This window comes from Centroberyx gerrardi, chromosome 15 (genome assembly GCF_048128805.1).
Source record: "Centroberyx gerrardi isolate f3 chromosome 15, fCenGer3.hap1.cur.20231027, whole genome shotgun sequence".
In the NCBI taxonomy this organism is placed as follows: Eukaryota; Metazoa; Chordata; class Actinopteri; order Beryciformes; family Berycidae; genus Centroberyx; species Centroberyx gerrardi.
Genome location: NC_136011.1, coordinates 14,508,020 through 14,531,979, shown reverse-complemented (window position 1 = coordinate 14,531,979; position 23,960 = coordinate 14,508,020). Strand labels below are relative to the sequence as shown.

Here is a 23,960-nt window from a genome sequence, read left to right as displayed (position 1 = left end):
TGAATCTTGTGCGTCAGCGTGTTGGCACGGAGCCGCGTCTCCTAATGCATGTGTGTGTATGGAGGCAGGAGGTCTGTCCACAATTAAAATCATCATAACTCGCTGAATTTTCGACCGATTTTCAAGCGGTTTGGTTTGTTACAAATGCCAGACATGTATTTATGATACAGGATACTTGGTTAAATTAAAATGCGGGTTTTCATACCAAAATACTTTATCTTTTGTAGATGGTAACAGTAATATTTCTATAATATAATATTTAAGATTAACTTACCCTATGTAATTAGGTTCTAAGTATATTATTTTTTTCTTACTGCATGTAAAATGGCTGCCACTATGTTATTTTGTTCATAATTTTGGAAATAAATGAAGACTTAATTAATAAAAAAGACATAATTACAACAAACATTATGTTAAAATATAAGTAAGTTTCTGGCAGGCTTCATAGCGTTCTGGACTTTTACACATTGACAGCAAAACATTAGAGATCTGCTTTTTCGGGAAAACTAAATCTAATTAGGCATATATTAGCTTTAGTTCAGTTAATGGGTGTTGCATCTCACCTACTACTGTAAATAACCTGCATGCTGTGTGTGTGTGTGGGGTGTGTGTGTGTGTGTGTGTGTGTATTTGTCAGCCAGTCAGTTAAAATGGCAGAGAAAAGAAAAACAGACATCCGATCATTTTTCAGTGCACCGAAACGCCAAGTAGAAAGACCCCAGTAATATCAAAGGCAATTTGATAAAATCTTCATAAGAAAGGAATGAAGTGCTTATGGAAATGTTTCATAATGAACCTCTATATACATTTAATACAACAGTACTTTTGGCGGCACCTTTGGTGTCCCCTTCAGGAATTGCTCTTGAGAAATTTTTCTGTTTATTGTCCCCCCCCAACAGTGAAATGAAATATCCGCCCTTGCCATCGACTGACCAGATCATTACTACTGTAAATGCTTGGTTGTCAATTACATATCGTCACTGTCAGGTGAAAACCTCTTAACTCCAATTTTGCAGATTTTCAGATGATTTTACTTGAAAAATGACATCCTCCTCTTTAAGTTGAGAAAATTATATATCTGTTTATGAAATCTTTTCAAAACCAACTTAGATAAAGTAAAATGCATGGCCATCAAGCTAAAAAGTGTGCTGTTTTTTTCACAGTTCATGAAATATTGACATTTTCAAGATACAAGGTTTTCACCTGACAACAGCAATATATTTAGATGAGAATGAAAGCAATGAATGAAACCAGGTTTCAACACAAATGTGGTGTGTCAAAGACAAATTTTATCAATGGCATGACATCAAGTCACAATGCTGTCACGCATGCAGGCTACAGCAAAGACATGAGTCAGCATTCCAGCCGTCAGCCATCGAAGGAATTATTTCTTTACCAGCACTAAGATGCTCCACTGCTGGCGTTGCGTCCGATGGCTGCGTCCGAGCGAAAAAATCGCAGAGGTTCAATTCTCGATGGCTGACGCACGCGTTCTTCCTCATTGAAACAAAGTAGAATTGTTTGTTTTCTGGTGAATCCATTCAAAAGTCAACGCGCTCTGTGGAGCAGGGAGAATGTCACACTGGCGCAACGCTGATGGCAATGCGACGCGACGCTGGTAGTGGAGCTTAGCTGTTGTAAACTGAAAATTCACTGGGCTGGGCAGCTAATGCTGACAGTATTTTCTCTAGACTACAGCAGAGGCTTGACTTGTGACAGGCTGACAGTTTTGAAGTTTAAATAGTTATTTTGCTCCTCCAGACCAGAGAGCATCACTAGATACAACATCACTGCATGGTTTGGTTCTCTGTACTGTACAGCTTAAATGACCAATCGGTTGCTTTGTAAAAGCAGAGGGCGATGAACGTCAAGCAACACTTGTCAATTAAAGCCATCTAGTGTATGAGCAACCTTTCATTAGGACAGACATACACCCACCTCACATTCTCCACTCTGAGTACTTATAGGGTCTCCCAGTGCAGTCTGAATACAGAAACTCATTTGTTCCTTAATGGCTTTGGCAACTGGTTGCCTTTGTATGTGCAGTTGTCTAAGCATGAGGCTAATTTACTTGTATGTTATTTTACGTTGATGTGGATGCGTTTTATTGATAACAACAGCAGAATTCCATGCAAATCTCCCCATGGGACAATAAAGCGTGTCTTCTCTTTGCATAGACTCCCTTTTGCCATATGTAATTGTACGTTTGGCAGTGTTTCCTGGCTTCTGAACAACAAACTGTGCATGCATTTGAATACCAATAGGCCTCATAAAGAAATAAAGAGAAAGTGCTCTCAAATCTTAAAAAATATTTTATTAAATCCCACGCAGACTGAATCAAGAAGTTATAATAGTTCTGACAAAGTAAAGACAAGTTGTTTTTTTTAGAGAAGGTAATGGCTTCAAGTTAGCTTCCACTTCAAGTAGAGAGGCTTCATCAATAGAAAATGTGGAGTTCTTTTTGAACCCCAGTTGAACACATTAAGGGCATGAGAAATTCATTATCAAACATAATGAATAAATGAAGTCAGTACAAAAACACCATCTGGTCAAAAAAAGGCTTTTTAACTTTTTTACCTAATCAGAGTGCCTTGACATTTGACTGTCATCATCCACACTTGAAAGTAAGCCTCTAGCTTCAGACAGACCTTGATATTTTTTGTTTGTATTATTTAATGCCCAGCTGCTGATCACATGTGTTTGTCCATTGGGAATACAGAAGAACCCACACAGCGCTCTTTCTCTTGTTGTGTTAATAATAAAATCAGTATTTACTGTCTGCTGAGTGGGAGAGCTCTGCACAGTGTAGTCAGTCGGGTTGCAGCTTCAAAGACAGGAGGTGAATCAGGCTTGAATAAAGTAAAACTCAGATTATTCTGTCATCCTCCAGGCGCACTGAGTGGTACTTTTCTGAAGTTTTGGAAATACACTTATAATCTTCTATTGTGTGTTCTATTACACTGTCTCTAAGCCCCCTTACCCCCCTACAGTACAGGTTAAATTATTCATTGCTCTCTCCATTGTGAGGTTCTTTGACTGCATTTCCCAAAAGGCTGCAGGACAATACCTGAGCCGTCTCTCTTTAATCAGTGATAACAATGGAGAAAAATAGTGCTATGTGAAAAATTAAATTAAAAATAAACTCATGATTACTTTTGCGGTATTTCTCTTTTGTCTTCTGTCATGATTGTCCAGTCATTTCCTCTCACATGGTGTTTTTGGCAATTGCATTGAGAGTGCGGACTTTGCTCACATCTGCCACCTTCAGGCCGTACTCGGGTGCTGAGAAAGAGGCTCCCATCGTCACACCGGTGTTCCTGCACATAAAACATTATTGGGAAGACAGCAATGAAAAGAGAGACATAGTTACAAGAAATATCTATCTATCTATATATAGTGAGAGAATATGGGTAAAATCCCACCTCAATATTAATATAGCCTTGATGTAAACTCACCTGAACTTCATGGCAGAATCCCTACTGCAGCGGGCGGAGCAGTGGAACTCCTGAGCCCCCGATCCCTCTAGGATCCTTTGCAGGTTCCTCTCTGTGATCCCCCCTCCTGTGTAAAAAACAGAATATACACATGCTTCAGTGTTGAGTACTTCACTTGCACATGAAGCGAGATATTTTAATGACATTCAGCAGGAAAAAGAAAAGCACTAACCTGGCATGATGGTAATTCTGCCTTTAGCCTGTTGGGTGGCAGGAGAGGTGGAGGGTGTGAAACAAAGCATAGACACGAGAACAGATGGACAAGAAAGCTGCACACCCGCATAGACCGGGCGGCATAGACAGCCGTGCCATTTTCACATGCTCGCTAACATCGTGTCCGTACGTGCGTACCTGCTCCACCAGCCGTTTGATGAGAGGGAGCCCCTCCAAAGCGGAGCTGTCGCAGCCACTTGTCAGCAAACGCTGGAAGCCTAAAGATACCAGAGTCTCCAGAGCAACGGCAGGGTCATGCACCATGTCAAAAGCTGCAATGAGATGAAAGGTGTTTGAATGAATATGAATTCAAGAGCAAGGATGTACAAGTTCAAGTCATTATGCACTTTTCTGGGTGCCATGCTTTGTAATAAATGAGAACGCTTTCAAAGGGCTTTCATTTCAAAACCTTTTGAGGCTTTATGAGATTTTTCAAGTAGACATTTTTTTTATAGTTTTTTTTTTTTTTAAAGCTTTAATAGCTGTAATTTAAAAATTTGAAAGAATACATGTTACCTCGGTGGAAGGTGACAGGCAAAGGGCGGGAAACAGCTGGTGAAGAGAGAGTGGAAAACGGAACTTGAAAACTTGTGCATTTTAAAGAGTTTTTTTTTTTTAAGACAAGACCAAGGTGAAACACAGGCACCTATCAGAATCCAAGCATGTGAGACTGGGCTGATTTCTCACCAGAAAAATACTGCACCAAGACTTTAAGATGGTAAATGCTATATTTAACTGTATCAACACCTTCTTCAAGGCCTTGAGTCGTGTATGTAAGACATTTAGGCCTTTTCCGGACCTGCATGCACAAAAACACAGACACACACTACCCAGTAGCTCCATGCAGAGCTCTGCATCCACCCGTCCATCCTCAGTCAGCGCTCCCAGCACCAGTCCGTCTGCCCCGTGGCTCTTCATCAGCTCTATGTCCCTCCTCATCACCTCCACCTCCTGGTCCGAGTACAGGAAATCCCCCCCACGAGGGCGGACCATCACGTAGACGGGGATTTTGACAGACTGCTTCACTACCTGCAGCAGACCTGTTCCAGACCAAATGAGGAGAGATTAATTGCTTGTTTGGCCTCAGCGGTTGTCTAACATTCAAGATGATTTACCTTTGATACTTGTATGAGTATGAAAATATATTCTCTTTTACAGCAATTCTCAACCTAACCTTTTAAAAGGTCTGTATTAGCATAATGAAGATGCTGAATCTTTATCTTCATTTTGTTCTACTTGTTGCATTATCTTCAATAGGTTCTTTCTGTTGTATTGTTCTATTAATTGCTGCAATGGCCCAATTTCACCACAGCGTTCATTAGTTTCAGCTTATACTCATCTCTTTCTGTTTCTCTCTCTCTCTCTCTCTCTCTCTCTCACACACACACACACACACACACACACACACCTGTGCTCACCTAGACTGGGAGTGAGCCCTCCCTCCAGAAGACTAGAACACAGTTCAAGCCGCCCGGCACCTGTTAGGAAAGACAAGCATTCAGACGCCGCCTATCTCAATATAAAATACATTTATGGGCATAAACCTTTGAGCTCTGACACAATACTGCATGTCATTTCATACGCTCAGTGTTTAACAGGAATTATTGTGTGGTGGATTGTTGGAAAGGTGTCTGAAACAGCAATTAGATTGTGTGACACCAAAAAGTCTTTTTTTAGGCAGGGTACCAGCTCCTCAAAATCTAAATCTCTTTGCTAATGCTGACAGGCAAAAAGTTGTATCTCAACACTTTATTTTCAAGTATAGAACAGCCTGCCTTGCCTCTTCAACTGGCAGATCATGGTGGATTACATTTAAAAATGTGTAAGTTCTGACAATAAAAGCATACTCTACATTCTACCAACCTCCTCGCTCAGCATTGACAGCAGACTCCACTGAGTCCACACACACCTCCATCAAAAAGCCCTCTGCCATCCTGAGAGAGAGAGAGAGAGAGAGAGAGAGAGAGAGAGAGAGAGAGAGAGAGAGAGAGAGAGAGAGGGAGAGAGAGGGAGAGAGAGGGAGAGAGAGAATGTTGGCATGCCAATAAAGCAGAATTGAATTGAACTGAATTGAGAGAGAGAGTGCAGTGATTCATTGCGATTGTTAACTAACACTATCCATAATCCCTTAGCTAAATCAGCACAGTTTTAGTTTCCACGAGAACTACCTGTCAGGTCCACTTCTAATTCATTGGGAGTGCAATGAAGTGCAATGTTGTTGTTGACTGCTGCTACTGTGAATCGCTGTTTTCCGGAGCATTTGAATTTTGTTCACTGGGTTTGACGGTTGGACGGAGCTAAACTCGTCAAGCAACTCTATTGGCCCAAAGGACGTTGACCGCCCATGCGGGCTACGTCAAGCAACAAAACATGCAGCAACCATCTCGACGTCCCGTCTCTCTGGAACGAAATTTTGAAATTAAAAAAATCTTAACAACACGTTCATTTTTTATTACATTTTGTGGGAAATTATTAATTTCTTTATATCTATCAAAAGACTAAAAAGATTTGACCGTATTTAGTTCGTCAAGTTTGATGTGACGTCAAGAGGTCAAAGTTGAATTGTGCATGGCAGCGTTAGGAAACATGTTTGTATAACAATTTTACCTAAGCTTCTTCGTTCACATCACTACTGCAGGACCAACTCACAAGGACACAAAGATGTTACTCCCTTCGTTACGGACAGCGATTTTTTGCGGTTGTAGAAGCGCTGGCAAAGGATTTCAACACAGTAGCGTGAGTATGCTAGCTAGCTAACGTCAGATAAGGATGAAAAAAGGTCAGAGTAGCCGGTCAGTGTGTTTAGTAGGAAGACCACATTCTAGCTGCTTGTTACACTAGCTGTTTGTTAGCCTTTCCTTGCCATTTCATATGATTGAGGAGTGTTGTGTGGCTGTTTTTACTTTAGCTCACCAGATCAGCTAACGTGCAAGATGCAGCTAACGTTTCCTGCTTGTGCCCAGCAGTCACGTCCGCATATGCAGCCACTGTGGCTACTAGCCAGCCTGACAGCTACCTGAGCATCCTCCTATCTTCCTGATGTAGCCAATCAAACCTCTCTTCTTTTCCACAACATCAGCGGAGTCCACAGTTGCGGCAATGGCTGGTGAGGAGAGGTCAGAGCACCATCACAGCCGAGGCGGGGTCCTCCTCTGCCCCGGCAGCAGTCACTGTCCCCAACGCAGCCACAAACCGCATACTGGGCCGCTGGTTACTCGGCTGCAGCGGACTGGTGGTCGGGGCTGTTGTCTTGGGCGGTGTCACAAGGTAAAATGACCTAAAAGTGATGCGGTTGCGTCTGTGGTGGTGATGCAGTTTTTCTCTTTGTGTGAATATAGTGCTGATATATTCTTGTGTATGCTTAACCAGGTTAACAGAATCAGGACTTTCCATGGTGGACTGGCATCTGGTGAGAGAGATGAAGCCTCCTCAGACACAAGCAGAGTGGGAGGCTGAGTTTTCAAAGTACCAGCAATTTCCTGAATTCAAAATGTAAGATCCCCCTGGTCTTTCTTATCCAGCTGAGACACAATCTGCGTCACTCAAATTTAAATGGCATGGATCATATTATATATTATGTCATTGTGCGTATTCACAGAATGAACCATGACATGACCCTACCGGAGTTTAAGTTCATCTTCTACATGGAGTGGGGTCATCGTATGTGGGGCAGGCTGGTGGGACTGGCTTACATCCTGCCCACCATCTACTTCTGGAAGAAAGGATACTTCACCCGCTCCATGAAGGGACGAGTGCTGGGCCTGTGTGGGTTCGTCTTCTTCCAGGTGAGAGACTATTCAGCTGCAGTGATGGGAGGAGATCGTAGGAGGAGCAGGAGAGGCGAATGCTTACCTCACTCTCAATGTTATTTCTGGTTGGAAGAGGGTGTAGATGGATAGGAGAGAGATGGAGGAAGCATTGTGTCATCTGTGTGTCTTCTCAGGGCCTTCTGGGTTGGTACATGGTAAAGAGCGGTCTGGAGGAGAAGCCTGAGTCCCATGACATCCCGCGGGTCAGCCAGTACCGTCTGTCTGCCCACCTCGGTTCTGCCCTGCTACTCTACTGCGCCAGTCTCTGGACTGGGCTGACACTGCTGCTGCCCGCCCACAAGGTATTGAGCCAGTCTTTTGCATACAGGCATTATACACACCCATTATGATGGATTGAATGTAGTTTCTCTCATATACACCAAAGAAATAGAGTTTTAACCTTGGTCCGAGTCAGCTATAACCTGATAATGTCACACATTTTATTTAAGGTTTTGATTTCTTTCTTCATGACTGTTGTTGCCATTTATTTCTCAGCTGATGGAGACCAGGAGACTCACACAGCTCAGGAGGTTTGCCAAGGGAACTGGAGGACTGGTCTTCCTCACTGCTCTCTCAGGTACTGTATGCACTGAAGGTGTTTGCGTTATCACATATATTATGATCTCCACTTGTTATGGTCGCCCAACTTTCCAATATGTAATAAATACTTATCCGTGTGTGTGTATCTCAAGTAACACATGAAGGCAAAACATTATATAATCAAGTCCTTTGATCACTGAAGATAATATAAAAACAACAATAATAAGTAAATTTGTATAGCAGCTTTTCAAAAATGGAATTTAGAAAGCATTTAATGGAGTATAAAAAGACATTACATATAAACAAGAGATTACATAATCAGTCAATAATAAATAAAACCAAAGAATTATGAAACTAAGAATTGTTGGCTAAAGCAAGGTTACAAAAATGAGTTTGAAGAAGTGATTTAAAAGGCTGGAAAGGTTTATTTAGTCAGCCAAAAGCTCCTCCGGCAGGGTTTTCCACAGTATGGGCTCTAATGGAGAACTCTCTGTCGAAACTGTGGAAGAGACAGGAAGCTTTCCTTCAGGACCTCGGAGTGTGCTCAGGCTCCTTGGCAGTTAAAAGGTTACCATAGTAGCTAACAGCTAAACCATGCTGTGCTTTAAAGGTTATCAGTAAAAACTTGAAATTGATTCTAAAACTCACAAGCAACCAGTGGAGAGAGGCTAAACTTGGGGTGATAATCTCTACATTTAGCACCAGACAGAACTACTGAGGCAACATTCTAGCTAAGCTGCAGGGATGAAGGAGTACTTCAAGCAAGATTAAATAAATGTGTGAATGACCTCCAAGTTCTCCAGCTGAGGATAGGAGTGGTTTCATTTTCAAAATGGTTCTCACCTGCAGAAAGCAGGACTGCACAACCCTTTTAACCTGCTCATCAAAAGTTAAATTGGAATCAAAAAACACCTCTAGGTTCTTAGCTACAGGTCTCACATTTGAAGTTAAGTTCCCCAGTTTACTGTGGATCATATTCGAACAGTTTTGGTTATGTTATCGTTGAGTTGAAGGAAATACTTGTCAAGACAATCTAGATAAGTAGATAATCAATGTCCGTGCAGATACATAACCATCTTGCAAATGCTTTGATGCAGGTGCTTTTGTTGCTGGGCTGGATGCTGGGCTGGTGTATAACTCCTTCCCTAAGATGGGAGATCGATGGATCCCTGATGATCTGCTGGCCTTCTCTCCCGCCCTCAAGAACTTCTTTGAAAACCCCACGACTGTGCAGTTCGACCACAGAATTTTGGCATGTCATTTATTTAAACATCAATATTTTCTAGGCAACATTTCAGCATTTGAATCTAGATTAAACCTTATGTGCCCCCACCTCCTCTTCCACCCAGTGATTTGAGAAGAACATGCTTGCTGATATGTTAATATTTTGTTTTTTTCCTGTTCCAGGCGATCTCCTCTTTGACAGCCATTACAGGCCTGTATCTGTTCTCAAGGAGGATGGTGCTGCCCAGGAGGGCTAAGATCGCCATCAGCCTCCTCACAGCAATGGCTTATGGGCAGGTAGGCTTTCAGTCAGAGTCCTGGGAGCATCAAGTGAACTCAGACAAATCCATGTTGTCTTTGGATGTAATATTCTTTGTAACTGAATATTAACATTCTCTGTGTCTGTGTTCTTCAGGTTGCCCTTGGTATCAGCACCCTGTTACTGTACGTGCCCACTCCCCTGGCAGCAACCCACCAGTCTGGCTCCGTGGCCCTCCTCTCACTGGCCATCTGGGTCCTGTCAGAGCTCCGCAAGGTCCCGAAGTAAAAGCCTGCTTCGTTATGGACAAATTCGATCCCCCTAGCCACAGCCCAAGCCCCTAAGAGTCTGCAGTGTTCACTGGGAATGAGTCATTCTGAGAAAAAAGGGACAAAATGGAGAGTTACAAAGAAGAAAAAGAAGGATCTGTGATCTTTTTTATTTTTTTTTTGGAATACTGAACTTTTAATGCATCCACTGTACCATAGCAATCTGTCCTGTGATGCTGCAAGCCAATCAACATGTTGTGAAAATGGATTATTTGACCACATCTTTATTGAGAGAGGGATGTTATTTGAGTGTTGGAGATATAAATGACAAAAATACACTGAGACTGTCTATGAGGGAGTGACTACTAGCCTATTTGTGGGTGCATGTTTTGGCATCACTATGTGCGGTGAACTAGCTGCTAGCAGATGACAATGTTATGTAATCGATTTGCAAACCATTTCACTGAGAAGATATGCAAAAGCAAAAACAAGCAGTTTCAAATTTTATCCAGTTTTGATGACATATGGTATCAGGCTCTGCAGTGAAGGGTTCATACTTGGTTTGGAGCCAGAACCCTGTTAGAAAACCTTGATTATGTTGAGTTTATGTAAATCATTGCAATAGGAAGTTTGTACCTTTTTTTTATTTTTAAAAAGGTTATGAAAGAAACTAACTGGTTACTCACCTCTTGCCTTGTGTCAAATCACACACTGCCTATTAGTTGAGTAGGATGTGGCTAGAGGGAATTATTTTGTATTATGTGTATAGCTAAATTATTTCTGAATGATTTCTTCTTGACAAGATATGTGGAATCTAGCATTTGATTGTTGCTTTGTACTGTATAGTCAGAAATGTAAACCTGACAGCATTGTCTTATTTTAATAAAGGCAATTCTGTACAGTTCTTACAAGTCACACTCCAGTCAATTTTGCATAGCAACTGTGATTTTATTGTCTCTGTACAAAATATACACATTTTGAATACGCAATGCAACCAGTTGAGGCTAGCTAACTAGACACAGTCAGTACAACGGGTTAGTAGGTTTTCATTGCTCTAGACACAGTACATGCGGGTATAGACAGGTTTTACTTGTGGTCAGGAATGGAAGTTAAAAACTGCCGGCAAGGAACAATCAGAGCCAGACCACTTTTTTCCCCCAAAACGAGATCAAAGTGAAAATATACTTGGGTGGGAAAATGCAAAACGGAGAAATAAGAACATACAGGGTTGGAAATGCACGTTATGATTAGGACCTTACTCCACCCTTATTTAGTATACCGTCATGTCAGAGGAATGAGAGGTGGGATGAGTGGAGAGATGACATTGTAGAGAACATTATTGCTTGTCCATGTTAGTCTCTCTGTATTAAAAATACCCCACAGTCCATCTAATAGTGACTTGAGTGCCTGTGGTGCCCATTTTGTATTCTCTCTCAGATTCAGGTCTGGTATGGAAAGAGGCATATGGATAAGTAGCTGTAAGTTCTCTTAAAAAGTCAATCATTCTCATCGGAGCCTGACGTAGGGGTGCGGATCAAACACACTCATCAAGTGGACCAGATTACATCCCGTTTCATCTCTGATTGCCCCTTGCCCAGCTTCCCTACCGTACAGTATCTCCCTCTCTCTTCACCCACATGTGGGGCTATATGCCATGACGTAACTCAGAGTGGCTTAAGATACCTTTTTATGTGTCTGTCTCTTTGGTGTTATAGAGAGAGGGAGACTATGGGAAGGGGGGGGGGGGGGGGGGGGGAACAAAAAAACATATCAAACCATGTCTCTCTCACTAACAATACACACACACATACTATGCCTCTTCGAATGACTGAATTTGAATGAACTTAATGTAAGGGGGGTAATTGAGATTTTCTTTTTTCAAGTGGTAGAACCTGCTGCAACCACATGACATGTTTTGGATTACATAACTTTTCACGAATACAATCTGTAATCTAATAAATTTCCCATGAATGTATATTGATAGACTAGTACGACTGTGGCATGCCAATCCCATGTTGAGAGAAGCTGGGGTGGTGAAAACAGCTCAGTGCAACCCCACTTAGTACTGCCTAATATTACACGACTGGGAATACTAGAAGAGGTACAACAGTCAACAGACACCTACAGCTAGGATCGTAATAGGTTTGGAAGGCCAGGAAGTATTCTAATGGAAGTTATTCCATGGATGGAGGTGGGTGTATTCCCACTAGAGTCTTAGACGGGTAAGATGGATGACATCGCTTTCTTTCTGTTAACACATGCACACACACATACACAAGACACGAGGCACCTGTGAATGACTAGGAACAGCAGACAGACAGGCAGACTTTGGAGTATCTCTGTAAATACATAATTGGATATTAGTGACATCATCATGCGATATTAAAATCAGTTCCTTATTGAAAACAACACTGTTGCACCTCCATCCGCGAGTGGGATCGCTCGGTTCTCTAGTTCTGTCTATGGTCCCTTGTTCCCTTAGCCAGTGTCGTTCTTCCTCTTGTCCACTAGATGGCGATAGATTCACTTCTATTTTATGACCGAGGCATGAGGAGTCTCGCCGCTCCAGGAAGGTGTTGCCCACATGCACAGAGGCAGGATCAGCTTCTCCTTAACAAATCCAAATCTCAACCATCATGGGAAAAAAAAGGTAAAAGAGATCGGGGTTCAGGGGCAACTTCATCCCTCTTCGAGTTCAGCCATTACGGGCCACAGTAGTTCTCGCATCAACAATAGTACTGTTAAATAAAGGTTTAAATAAAACAAGTGGGGGTCTCGGGTTTGTCGGTGTCTATGAGCCAGCCTCTCGTCTTCTCTCTGTGTCTCTGGGGGGGACTAAGGTACTGCATGACGGGACGGGGAGTTGGGGAAGCTCCATTGTTGCATGGAGAATGGCCACTGGGGGTCCAGGAAGAGGGGGAGGGCCACCCGTTGCCCTCTGGACTCAGCAGCGCACAGATCTCAGCAGAGACACCCACAAATGTCCAAGCACACGTACACACACGCATTCACACACTATCTCTCTCTCGTTCGATCTCTCTCTGACACACACACACACCCCTCCCTGGTGCCAGTGTACTCTCTGGTCCAGATTAGATGACGTTGTCAAACAGCTGCATGGACTGCATGATGTTCTCATCCTGGGCAGGGACAAGAGATAAGGGTAAGGACAGGCGGTTTTAGTTAATGCCATCCCATGCAGACTCTCATTTCTCCCGAAGAGTCTCCCCACAGCTACACTCTGGGGAGTCAGAGATAGGGCACAGCCGGCCCGAATACTCAGACATCCACTTCTCTGTCCTACCTTTTGGCATGACTCGATGAACTCCTCTATGGTGACCACTCCGTCTTTATTCCGGTCCATTTTCTGAGAGGAAAAGAGAACAGCCAGAGATTTACTCACTGAAAAATCATGTCCAAGAAGAACTTTGTACAACCTCTTCTTTTTTTTTATAGCTCTGGGCGATATCTCTATCATTCATCCTTTTGGGGTTTTAAACAAGCATAAAATGAGAAGTCGGGTTAACAGAGAGTGAGGCGTATTGAGTTTGACCTGGAAGAAGCTCTCCACGTGTTCCCTTGGGGCATCGTCCTGCATAGTGGGGTATGTGTACTTCCCCATCATGTCATAGATGGACTTCATGATGTCCAACATCTCCTGCAAAGTGGAGGAGGAAGGGAGGGAGGGAGAAAGGCATTAACCATCGTCCCAGCTACAGTAAATTTGCCGGACCTACAGAAACTCATCACTCATCGAGGGTTACATGTCACAGTGAAGAATTCGAAGCATGCTGAGCACAGCGGGGTGTGTGTGTGTGTGTGTGTGTGTGTGTGTGTGTGCGTGTGTGTCCATATGCGAGTGTTACCTCTTTGGTGATGCAACCGTCCTTGTTCAGGTCGTAGAGGTTGAAGGCCCAGTTTAGCCGGTCGTTAATGGTCCCTCTCAGGATGATGGACAGGCCAAACACAAAGTCCTGAGCGAGACGGGGAAGAAATGCAATCATCATTTTGGAATGACCCGAGTCTTGACACAGCGAATGGTGTCAAGTTCTCATCACAGCACATCTTCCTATGTTCTGTGAGCAGGTACTGAGACAGCGGGAATACATATTCTATTTGCGTTGATGTAGCTGTGGTTGCAAATTTCACTGGAACACAGATTTACTCGCGTCTCTCAAAGGAAGCCAATATAAAAATAGAGCTCACCTCGAAACTAACTGAGCCGTTCTTGTTCGTGTCGAAGGCTTCAAACAGGAAATGTGCATACATACTTGAATCTGCAAAGGTAGAGATTTACAGTAGCCTACATGCCCTTGAAACATCTTTGAACATTATACAAGCAACTAAGATTAGCAGCTATCTAAATATAGCCGAGATCTAAAAATAACTTCAAATACAAGTGGAAACAAGTGGTTAACATTCAACATCAACCTAAATATCATGAAATGAAAAATTGCCTTGCCTCTTTGCAGTGCATGTACTGTAGTGCAGCAGAGATTTATAATTAATGTGTTCTTCCTTGATGATGAACAGCTACATGTATACCTCTACAGAATCAATGTTGATGATAAATTATGTTGTTTACTCTTTTACCTGGGAAATTATTAGATAAAGAAAGAAAGGAGGATTCAAGTGAGAGTGTTATGAGCAGTGTGGTAGTCGTTCAGGTTCAGCGACTCACCTCCCTGAGGGAAGAACTGGGAGTAAATGGTCTTAAAGGTTTCCTCATTCACCACACCACTCGGACACTCCTGGGATACAAATGCAAATGGGGAAACTCATCAGTTCCCAACTAGCATTAAATACAGACCATAAAGGACTATATGGAATGGGAACTTCAGCACTAGCCAGACTAACACTGCTCTTAACTCTCATGATGCTCGTGCCGGATTATTGGGGTTATGTTTTGATTTGCAGCCTACCCCAGCCTCCCAACCATCTCTCCCGTCTCATCCCTCTCTTCCACAGCCAGACCTACATTTTTGAAGCCCCTGTAGAGGACTTGCAGCTCCTTCTTGGTGAACTTAGTCTGCTCCTGCAGCTTGTCCATGCTTTCGGGGCGATGGCACACGGTGGACAACTCAAAGTCATCTTCCACGCTGTCTGTGTGAGGGAGAGACCGGCGTTAGCATTTATCATCACCACACCCACACCGATCACCAGGTCTGCCACGGCCTGGCACATTTATTTTAATGAATCAATCAAACTGATATCGAGTTCACCATACGTTATGGATATCATACCTAAAACAAATTCATCATAGATATTCTACCAGCAACCTTTATGGAAAATCATGTTAATCATCATGTTTATACTTCGTCGAATCAAAAGATGAGCGAATCAAATCTTCTGTATATGACTGTGAGGTTGTTCAAGCAATTCCCCCAGCTCTTTGTTCAGGTATAGGATACATCACTTCATACAATACATTAGCAGAGAGTCTTTGTCTGAAAACCCCAAGAAAAAGAGAGCAACCAGTAGAAGCAGTTATCACAACAGCATCAAACAATACAAAAGGAAAACAAATCTTTTAATAAGTATGGAAACATGATTTTAGCATTGGTAAAAATGGTCAAGTAGAGACATTTTCAACGGTGCGGTGACATTGTCATTAATAGACAGACAACTCCTCATCCCTTTCTCATTCCAACCAATTCCATAAATACTCTTTTCTACTTATTCACAATTATCTTCCACTCATAACATATCTACATACATGTAAATACTCAGTCCTCTACAACCTTCTTCTTTTGACATCACTTTCACCCATATCAGCCTGGAGCCAGGTACCACAGTACATCTCACACACACACACACACACACACACACACACACACACACCCACACACACACACACACACACACACACTTTCCATGGCCCAAGGGAACAATATACTCTTCGCTCACCAAACACACAAACAGGTCTGGACCATTAGCCACAATAAAGTAGTAGTGCCAGTGTGTGTTTGTGTTTGTGGGTGTGAGTGTGGCTCTATCTGTTTCTGTATGTCTATATGTGAGCTTGTGTGTACACTGAATGCTTCAGTGCCTGTGTGTGTGCTCGTGTGTGTACATGAGTGCGTGCACACACACATCTGTATGCATTTGTTGGATTTGTTATCCCTGAAGAGGCTGGGCACATGGGGGGGGACGGGGGATGTATAGAGAGTGAAGAAGCACTTGCTTTGACTGATTGAGGGTGCAGCCGAGGGCTTGCAGCACGGCAGCAGCTTGAGGAATCGCTGCTTTATGGTTTTTTTGCTTTGGCTGTTGGAAGGATTACCTGCAATCACCAACCATAGCACAGAGGTTAGACACACACCGCGTACACAACAATTCTCTTGTTACACACACACACACACATACATACACGCATGCACACAAAAGCAAAAACACACATACACACACACATGCAACAGACAGATACAACAGACTGAATCATGCCATCTAGTCAAACTGGTAGTAGCCTGCTGACCTGGCTTAGGGATGGGAGACCACGAGTAGCAGTTCAAACTGTAGATATCACAGCACAACAGCCGCACACTGAGACCCCTAGAAACACAGTCAGACTGGATCTAATGTCACACCGCCACATTCAACCTAGTGTAGGAGACATGTGGGAAGCCAACGGAATGAGTCAAGTCAAAAAACAAGTCAAACAGCAATAGGTTTCATTCACAATCAGCTTAAATAGGACTTCATTTTATTTGAAAGATGAATCTAATTTGCCAGATGAATGGTGTACTGCTAGATCCACTGCTGATCCAAATGTAGACCACTTCAACCAGAACCCAGTGCGTCTACCTCACATATCACCATACCTCACATACCACCATATCACCATACCACACATACCACCATACCACCTTACCACCATACCACACATACCACCTTACCACACATACCACCATACCACACATACCACCATACCACCTTACCACACATACCACCTTACCACACATACCACCATACCACCATACCACACATACCACTTTACCACACATACCACCTTACCACACATACCACCTTACCACCATACCACACATACCACCTTACCACTATACCACCTTACCACACATACCACCATACCACACATACCACCATACCACACATACCACCTTACCACACATACCACCATACCACCATACCACCATACCACACATACCACCTTACCACTATACCACTTTACCACACATACCACCATACCACCATACCACCTTACCACACATACCACCATACCACACATACCACCTTACCACACATACCACCATACCACTATACCACCATACCACACATACCACCATACCACACATACCACCTTACCACTATACCACCTTACCACCATACCACATATACCACCATACCACCTTACCACTATACCACCATACCACACATACCACCATACCACACATACCACCATACCACCTTACCACTATACCACCTTACCACTATACCACCTTACCACCATACCACCATACCACACATACCACCATACCACACATACCACCATACCACCTATACCACCATACCACCTTACCACTATACCACCATACCACACATACCACCATACCACATATACCACACATACCACCATACCACACATACCACCTTACCACTATACCACACATACCACCATACCACACATACCACCATACCACCTTACCACTATACCACCTTACCACTATACCACCTTACCACCATACCACCATACCACACATACCACCATACCACACATACCACCATACCACCTATACCACCATACCACCTTACCACTATACCACACATACCACCATACCACATATACCACACATACCACCATACCACACATACCACCTTACCACTATACCACACATACCACCATACCACACATACCACCTTACCACCATACCACCTATACCACCATACCACCTTACCACACATACCACACATACCACCATACCACATATACCACACATACCACCATACCACACATACCACCTTACCACTATACCACATATACCACCATACCACCATACCACACATACCACACATACCACCTTACCACCATACCACACATACCACCATACCACATATACCACCATACCACACATACCACACATACCACACATACCACCTTACCACCATACCACCTTACCACACATACCACCTTACCACTATACCACCATACCACACATACCACCATACCACACATACCACACATACCACCATACCACACATACCACCATACCACACATACCACACTACCACCATACCACCATACCACACATACCACACTACCACCATACCACCATACCACACATACCACCATACCACATATACCACCATACCACCTTACCACCATACCACCTTACCACCATACCACCATACCACCTTACCACCTTACCACCATACCACACATACCACCATACCACATATACCACCATACCACCATACCACACATACCACCTTACCACCATACCACCATACCACACATACCACCACACCACACATACCACCATACCACATATACCACCATACCACACATACCACCATACCACATATACCACCATACCACACATACCACCATACCACATATACCACCATACCACACATACCACCATACCACACATACCACCATACCACACATACCACCATACCACATATACCACCATACCACCATACCACCATACCACACATATCACCATATCACCATACCACACATACCACCATATATCACCATACCACCATATAACCATACCACCATATCACCATACCACACATACCACCATATATCACCATACCACCATACCACACATATCACCATATCACCATATCACCATACCACACATATCACCATATCACCATACCACACATACCACCATATAACCATATCACCATACCACACATACCACCATATATCACCATATCACCATATCACCATACCACACATACCACACATATCACCATATCACCATACCACACATACCACCATATATCACCATATCACCATATCACCATACCACACATACCACCAGCGTGTCTCTTGGCAGTAGAGCCCGTCATATGATGATTGTTTTGCCCATCTCACAGGATAAAAATCTCTCAACAGCACTATATGCAAAGCAGAGGAAGAAAAAACCATATGAACACACATACTTACTCTTGCCTCTGCGTCTCCATGGTAACAATCCCTTCACCCCCTTCAGCAGGACCCCAGCGGTCTGAGGGATGAAGGCCATGATGCTGGGCTGGAAGGACCAATACAACCACAGTACCTCCAGTGCCTATCTAGCTCTCTTTCTAGTCCTGTGTTTCAACCTGCAGTCCCTTCCCTCCGCTCCCTGGAGCCTCTCCCTCTCAGGAACTGTGGTCCTGACCTGCGGGACTGGCGTCACTTGGAGCCGGACCAGGCACAGCACGTCGCTCAACGGGCATCAGATTAAAACATCCGGCCACCTAGCACAGGCCCAGCCCTCTGCCCCAGGGTGTGTGTGTGTGTGTGTGTGTGTGTGTGTGTAAGTACCTTATCTTTTCCCATATGGACCTTTGACCACAGTACAGGGATACAGTAATGTTAAATCCAATAACAGTAAAAGGTACTACGTCTACAAATTCATGTTTATTGTTATCAGGGTTGGATAGTAATGAGATGTAACTGTATTCCGTTTCGTTAAAATAACGTATTCTGATTGCAGATACTTTAGAAATATTCGAGAAATATCCCTACTTCTGGGAATACTTTAAAGTGAAAGCAAGAAATTCAAAAGGCTATTTAAATAGTGGCAGGTGTCTTCATAAGAAAATTGGTGTTTGTTTGCAAACGTGAAATACATTTCTGTAATTTTTCACTTTTTTCTTATCTGTACCTTTATACTTTAAATATGGCAGTAATATTTAGTAAGTCATATCAAAGTAACTGAAAGTGATCAGAATACATTACTGACTTTGTGTAACCCCTTGGATTATGTAACTGATTACAATTTGGATGAGGTAACTGTAATGGAATACATTTTTAAAGTAACCTGCCAAGCAGTGATTGTTATTGTGTTGCAGATGCAAAGCTTTTCTCTGGGTGGGAGCAGTCTAAATTTCATTTCTACTGATCGGCCCTAAAGCCGGGACACAGATAGGTAAAAAAAACCCTCATGATCTCTACCACCTCTGCATGGAATAGTCAGAAGAAAGAAGGACTGGTTACTCTTACTGACTTTAAAGTAATTGTTAGGGCTATGAAAGATGAATCTACTAGAAATTGTCAACGTTTTGATGAAGACGACTGTTTTAGGACTGAGTCACTCTTTCTCTTCTCTCTGTCACACAGCCTTCTTGCTACATCTCTTTCTTTCTCCTCCCCCTGTCTCCCTCTCCTCTTCTTTGTCTGTGCTTTTTGTAGATTGTCCTTTACTGATTATGAAATGTGTTGATTGTTGTTATGTCTTTGAGGAAATGCGCTGCTGCTGTCTTGGCCAGGTCTCTCTTGGAATAGAGATGCTTGATCTCAGTGGGATTAACCTGATTTTAACACACGCACGCATGTACACGCGCATGCACACACACGCACACACACGCACACACACACACACACACACACACACACACACACACACACACACACACACACACACACACACACACACACGCACAAACCTTTATCTGTCTCTTTGAGGGTGTCTGTTATGCATCTGGGAAAACTTTTTCATCTTATTATTAACATCATGGGTCCTTAAGGTTTAAACCCAGGGTCAGAATTGGGTGAATTTGTGTCTCTCTGGGACCCAGATTGCAACAGAAATGCTGCTAGAGTCTATTTCTGTTCCATTTTAAGACAGTGGACAAAGATGCTGTCAGAGCTAAGATCTTGTCATGAAACTGGGCTCCAAGCTGCAGTTTTTTGGGTGAAATACTGGCTACCTACAGTAGAGCTCCCAACACAGCTGACAGACACCCTCACGCCTTTCTGTCTCCTATTCATCCCTATACCACCCAAAACTGAGAGGTAAACAACACACACTCACACTCACAGACATGTGTCAGCTCTATGTCTCTCATTGTCTTTCTCTCTCTGTGTCTCTCTATTGTCTTTCTGTCTCTCTCTCTCTAACACACACACACACACACACACACACACACACACACACACACAAGGAACTAAAGTCATATACACAGAACCACCTACTATCTGTCTGCCTGCTGCTTTACTTTTTGCAGAAACATACTTTAGATTTAGAATCAGGAAAACACTTCATACAGAAGTTGCATCTAATATTAACAGAATGCTGTGGCGTTGTTGAAAACAGTCCTTTGTTGAGAACAGTCAGGTAGGATACTGTGCTCCTTGCCATTGAAGCAATTTGTGATCAAATTGTTCTACAACCTTTGAAGTTAAAATTGGTTTTTGAGTGGCAGTGACAGTGAGACCATAAATCCTTTTAGTTTGGCCAGACAGAGTAGGCAGAAAGTCAAAACTGTCTATTCCTTCGCAGACACAAAAACACCACACTCCCTGTTCTTCAACTGTTGTACATCTACATTTAGCATCATTGGCATTTAACTGACACTCTTACCCAGAGCGCCCTATAGTGAGTGTGCAGGCAGAGTTCAATACCTGGATCATGGACACTTTGACAGGACATATTGTCAACTGTCAGGTGAAAACCTTCTATCTCCATAATGTCAACATTTCAGGCAGAAAAACAGCTTTGTTTTTAGTTTGATGATGATGCATTTTTGAGTTTATCCAATGGGGCTTGAACGAGTTTCATAAGCCCAAGGGGTCAGACAGTTTTATCTACCCATAGAAGAGCATGTAATTCTGCAACTGAAGTGAAGACAAAGAAATCATCAAAATTGTTGTGGGGATCCAACATGTGACCTTCCATCTACTACTACGGTCTTGTCTGTTTAACCACTAGGCCCTCCTGCCGCCTAGTGGTCAGAAAGATAGTACTGCAATAGTAGAAAACTACATGAAGCAGTTTCAGAGTTGAGATATGAAGACTGACATGATCACAAACCTCCCTGCCTCAGTGTGTAACTGTTTTAATTGATTTTCTTTATTCTCATCTATGTCTTGTCCTATTTATTTTTAACTTTTAACTTGTCTGTAACTGGACATCATTGTAAATGAGGGCAACCTCAATGGTTCTTCGAGTTTAAATAAAGGTTTGAATGAATGAATGAATGAATGACTGAAGAGTTCAGGCCTGGGACCTTTGCTGAGTGTCATTCTTCTCTCCCATTTTCCCTGTCTCTCTCTCTACTGTTCACCATCAAATGAAGCAAAAATGCCCAAAAAGACCTTTAAAAAACAACAAATCATGGTACTTTTTAAAGATGAGTTCAGAGCATGACTTTTCCCAAATGGATATTTAAAGTAGTGTTCTGGAAATAAAGTATTCATGCAACTTCTGTTCTTAATAGGTTTTGAATCTAATTTGTGTCACAAATGCTTCAGAAGAATTGATTTTAAAGTGCTGCACAAATGTGCAAATGAGGTATAAAGAGGTATAGCCACACTGTATAGACTGAAATATTTTGCTCTCTCTCTCTGTCTCTCTCTCAGACATACACACACTTAAGTGAGAACACACACACATGCGTATAGAACCATAAAGAGGTGTGACAAACACGACAAGTGAAGGAATTAGGCCAACTACTTTGTCAAGTATAACCTCATTATGCAATAAAGAGAAACACAAACACACAAGCATACACATACTCACACTTTGAGTTGAATGTTTCCCTGCTAACATATCCTCAATATATTCATCACTTCTTACCCAGTGCCTCTACCTGTCTTGCCTCTCTCTCTCTCTCTCTCTCTCTCTCTCTCTCTCACTCTCTCTCTCTCTCTCTCTCTCTTACCTTCGGTGGAGAGGTCGATAAGTCCCAGAAAGTGCATCAGTTTGAGGGAGCTGCAGACCACCAGGAGGATGCCCACCGTCTGCAGCCCCTCCACCTCCCACTTTTGTTGGAAGAACAGATGCATCCTTGCCCCCTTTCCTCCCTCTCTTTCTGTCACCAAAAATCGTCCTCTGCCCCCCCTCCCTGGGCAAACGAGTCCCCCCTTTCAGCTCAGTCCAACCTGGGAACCCGTGTAGCCCTCCGTCTCCGTCTCCTGCTCTCTCAGTCTCCCACTATACGCCGGTATTTGGCCATCCTAACTCCACACGGCTCCCCGCCCGGTTTCTCCACTGAAGGTAGATTGTTATTCTCCCTGCTTCTTCTTCTGCAGCAGTAAGTGTTTGGGAGCAGGACTGTCGACTTGCTGAGCCCCCACTGCCTCCTAGGCTGTCAAAGGTTGTTTAAGTTCCAGGTGAAGTCCGGAGGATGCTCTGTGTATCCTGGCAGGTTGATGGCAATTGTTTTCTTGCTCTCTCTGCTTTTTCAGCTATTGACTCTCAAACTCTCTCCACTCTCTGTCTCTCCTCCCTCTCTCTCTCTCTCCTTCTCTCCTTACCTCCGTCACTCTCCTGCTGTGTCCCTCCCTGTGCGTAATTGGGTCAGACTGAGTGAAGGGAGAAGGGAAAGAGAGAGGGAAGAGAGAAAGGGGTGGAAGGGTACTACTGGTAGGTGAGGAGGGGAAATAGAGAGGGACGGAGGAGGGGGGTGGATACTGAAGACGGAGGAGAAGAATGAATCGGGAGATGAGATGGGAGGAGAGAAGGGAAAGGGAGTGGGGAGGGGGGTGTGAAAAGGAGGAAATGACAAGGACCAGGGGGATAGCAAGGAATGAAACAGAAAACGAATGGTGGGTGAAAAGAGGTTGCGGGGGAAAATGAAGGACAAAATTGGAAGGAGGAGAGAAACACAGACGGAGGGGAGGAGGGAGATTGTGACGAGAGAGAGAGAGCGGCGAACCATCTGACCCAGTGGTTACTGTGGACAAACTCACAGATGTGGCAATCTCCCTTGAGTGTGAAAGTCAACACACGTGCGCGCACACATACACACACACACACACACACACACACACACACACACACACACACACACACACACAATTTATGCCACGGGGTGAAATCTGGCTGTAAAGTATGGCATTCCAGTGCAGGAGGGATGAGATACATCGATGCCACAGCTGGCACACTGACATCCTACCACACAGCCACATTAGGTACAAAACTGAAGCAGAAACCAAACACTGAAAAACTTAGTTTAAAAGAGATTTAGA

General features: G+C 43.3%; 3 protein-coding genes across 5 annotated transcripts in view; 1 reads left to right on the top strand and 2 right to left on the bottom strand.

The window, feature by feature from the left end:
* Positions 1 to 2,327: 2,327 nt before the first annotated feature.
* cutc (cutC copper transporter homolog (E. coli)) lies at positions 2,328 to 5,960 on the bottom strand. Its single transcript, XM_071905456.2, has 9 exons — positions 5,876 to 5,960; positions 5,571 to 5,641; positions 5,126 to 5,185; positions 4,538 to 4,747; positions 4,224 to 4,259; positions 3,846 to 3,979; positions 3,667 to 3,694; positions 3,456 to 3,561; positions 2,328 to 3,317 (listed from the first exon to the last, which is right to left on the bottom strand). Exons 2-9 carry the CDS (start codon positions 5,638 to 5,640, stop codon positions 3,206 to 3,208), a joined length of 756 nt encoding a protein of 251 aa, XP_071761557.1. The 5' UTR covers position 5,641; positions 5,876 to 5,960; the 3' UTR covers positions 2,328 to 3,205.
* A 309-nt stretch (positions 5,961 to 6,269) lies between these two features.
* On the top strand, positions 6,270 to 9,962 carry cox15 (cytochrome c oxidase assembly factor COX15). Its single transcript, XM_071905453.2, has 9 exons — positions 6,270 to 6,443; positions 6,787 to 6,974; positions 7,077 to 7,199; positions 7,306 to 7,492; positions 7,651 to 7,818; positions 8,012 to 8,093; positions 9,154 to 9,308; positions 9,464 to 9,577; positions 9,696 to 9,962. The coding sequence occupies exons 1-9, from the start codon at positions 6,369 to 6,371 to the stop codon at positions 9,825 to 9,827; spliced, it is 1,224 nt and encodes a 407-aa protein (XP_071761554.1). The 5' UTR covers positions 6,270 to 6,368; the 3' UTR covers positions 9,828 to 9,962.
* Positions 9,963 to 10,445: 483 nt separating this feature from the next.
* LOC139916525 (A-type potassium channel modulatory protein KCNIP2-like) overlaps positions 10,446 to 23,960 on the bottom strand; it is a 90,025-nt gene continuing 76,510 nt past the window's right edge. For 2 of the 3 annotated variants that reach the window (XM_078288674.1, XM_071905439.2), the window contains exons 2-8: positions 14,787 to 14,911; positions 14,490 to 14,559; positions 14,015 to 14,085; positions 13,675 to 13,782; positions 13,362 to 13,466; positions 13,113 to 13,175; positions 10,446 to 12,948 (exon numbers count right to left, since the gene is read on the bottom strand). In XM_078288674.1, the coding sequence (XP_078144800.1) occupies positions 12,901 to 12,948; positions 13,113 to 13,175; positions 13,362 to 13,466; positions 13,675 to 13,782; positions 14,015 to 14,085; positions 14,490 to 14,559; positions 14,787 to 14,911 (590 nt within the window). In that variant the 3' untranslated portion in view covers positions 10,446 to 12,900. Of the gene's footprint in view, positions 12,949 to 13,112; positions 13,176 to 13,361; positions 13,467 to 13,674; positions 13,783 to 14,014; positions 14,086 to 14,489; positions 14,560 to 14,786; positions 14,918 to 15,932; positions 16,070 to 23,960 lie in introns of all 3 variants that reach the window. The other variant, XM_078288673.1, reaches the window with a different exon arrangement.

Excerpts from the sequence above, each read along its gene's own strand:
- cutc (XM_071905456.2), bottom strand. The coding sequence starts at position 5,640 with ATGGCAGAGGGCTTTTTGATGGAGGTGTGTGTGGACTCAGTGGAGTCT. Across the intron at positions 4,260-4,537 it reads GCTCTGCATGGAGCTACTGG|CTGTTTCCCGCCCTTTGCCT; the intron begins GTAGTGTGTGTC and ends TCTCTTCACCAG. Across the intron at positions 3,318-3,455 it reads GATTCTGCCATGAAGTTCAG|GAACACCGGTGTGACGATGG; the intron begins GTGAGTTTACAT and ends TTTTATGTGCAG.
- cox15 (XM_071905453.2), top strand. The coding sequence starts at position 6,369 with ATGTTACTCCCTTCGTTACGGACAGCGATTTTTTGCGGTTGTAGAAGC. Across the intron at positions 6,975-7,076 it reads GTCTTGGGCGGTGTCACAAG|GTTAACAGAATCAGGACTTT; the intron begins GTAAAATGACCT and ends ATGCTTAACCAG. Across the intron at positions 7,493-7,650 it reads GTGGGTTCGTCTTCTTCCAG|GGCCTTCTGGGTTGGTACAT; the intron begins GTGAGAGACTAT and ends GTGTCTTCTCAG.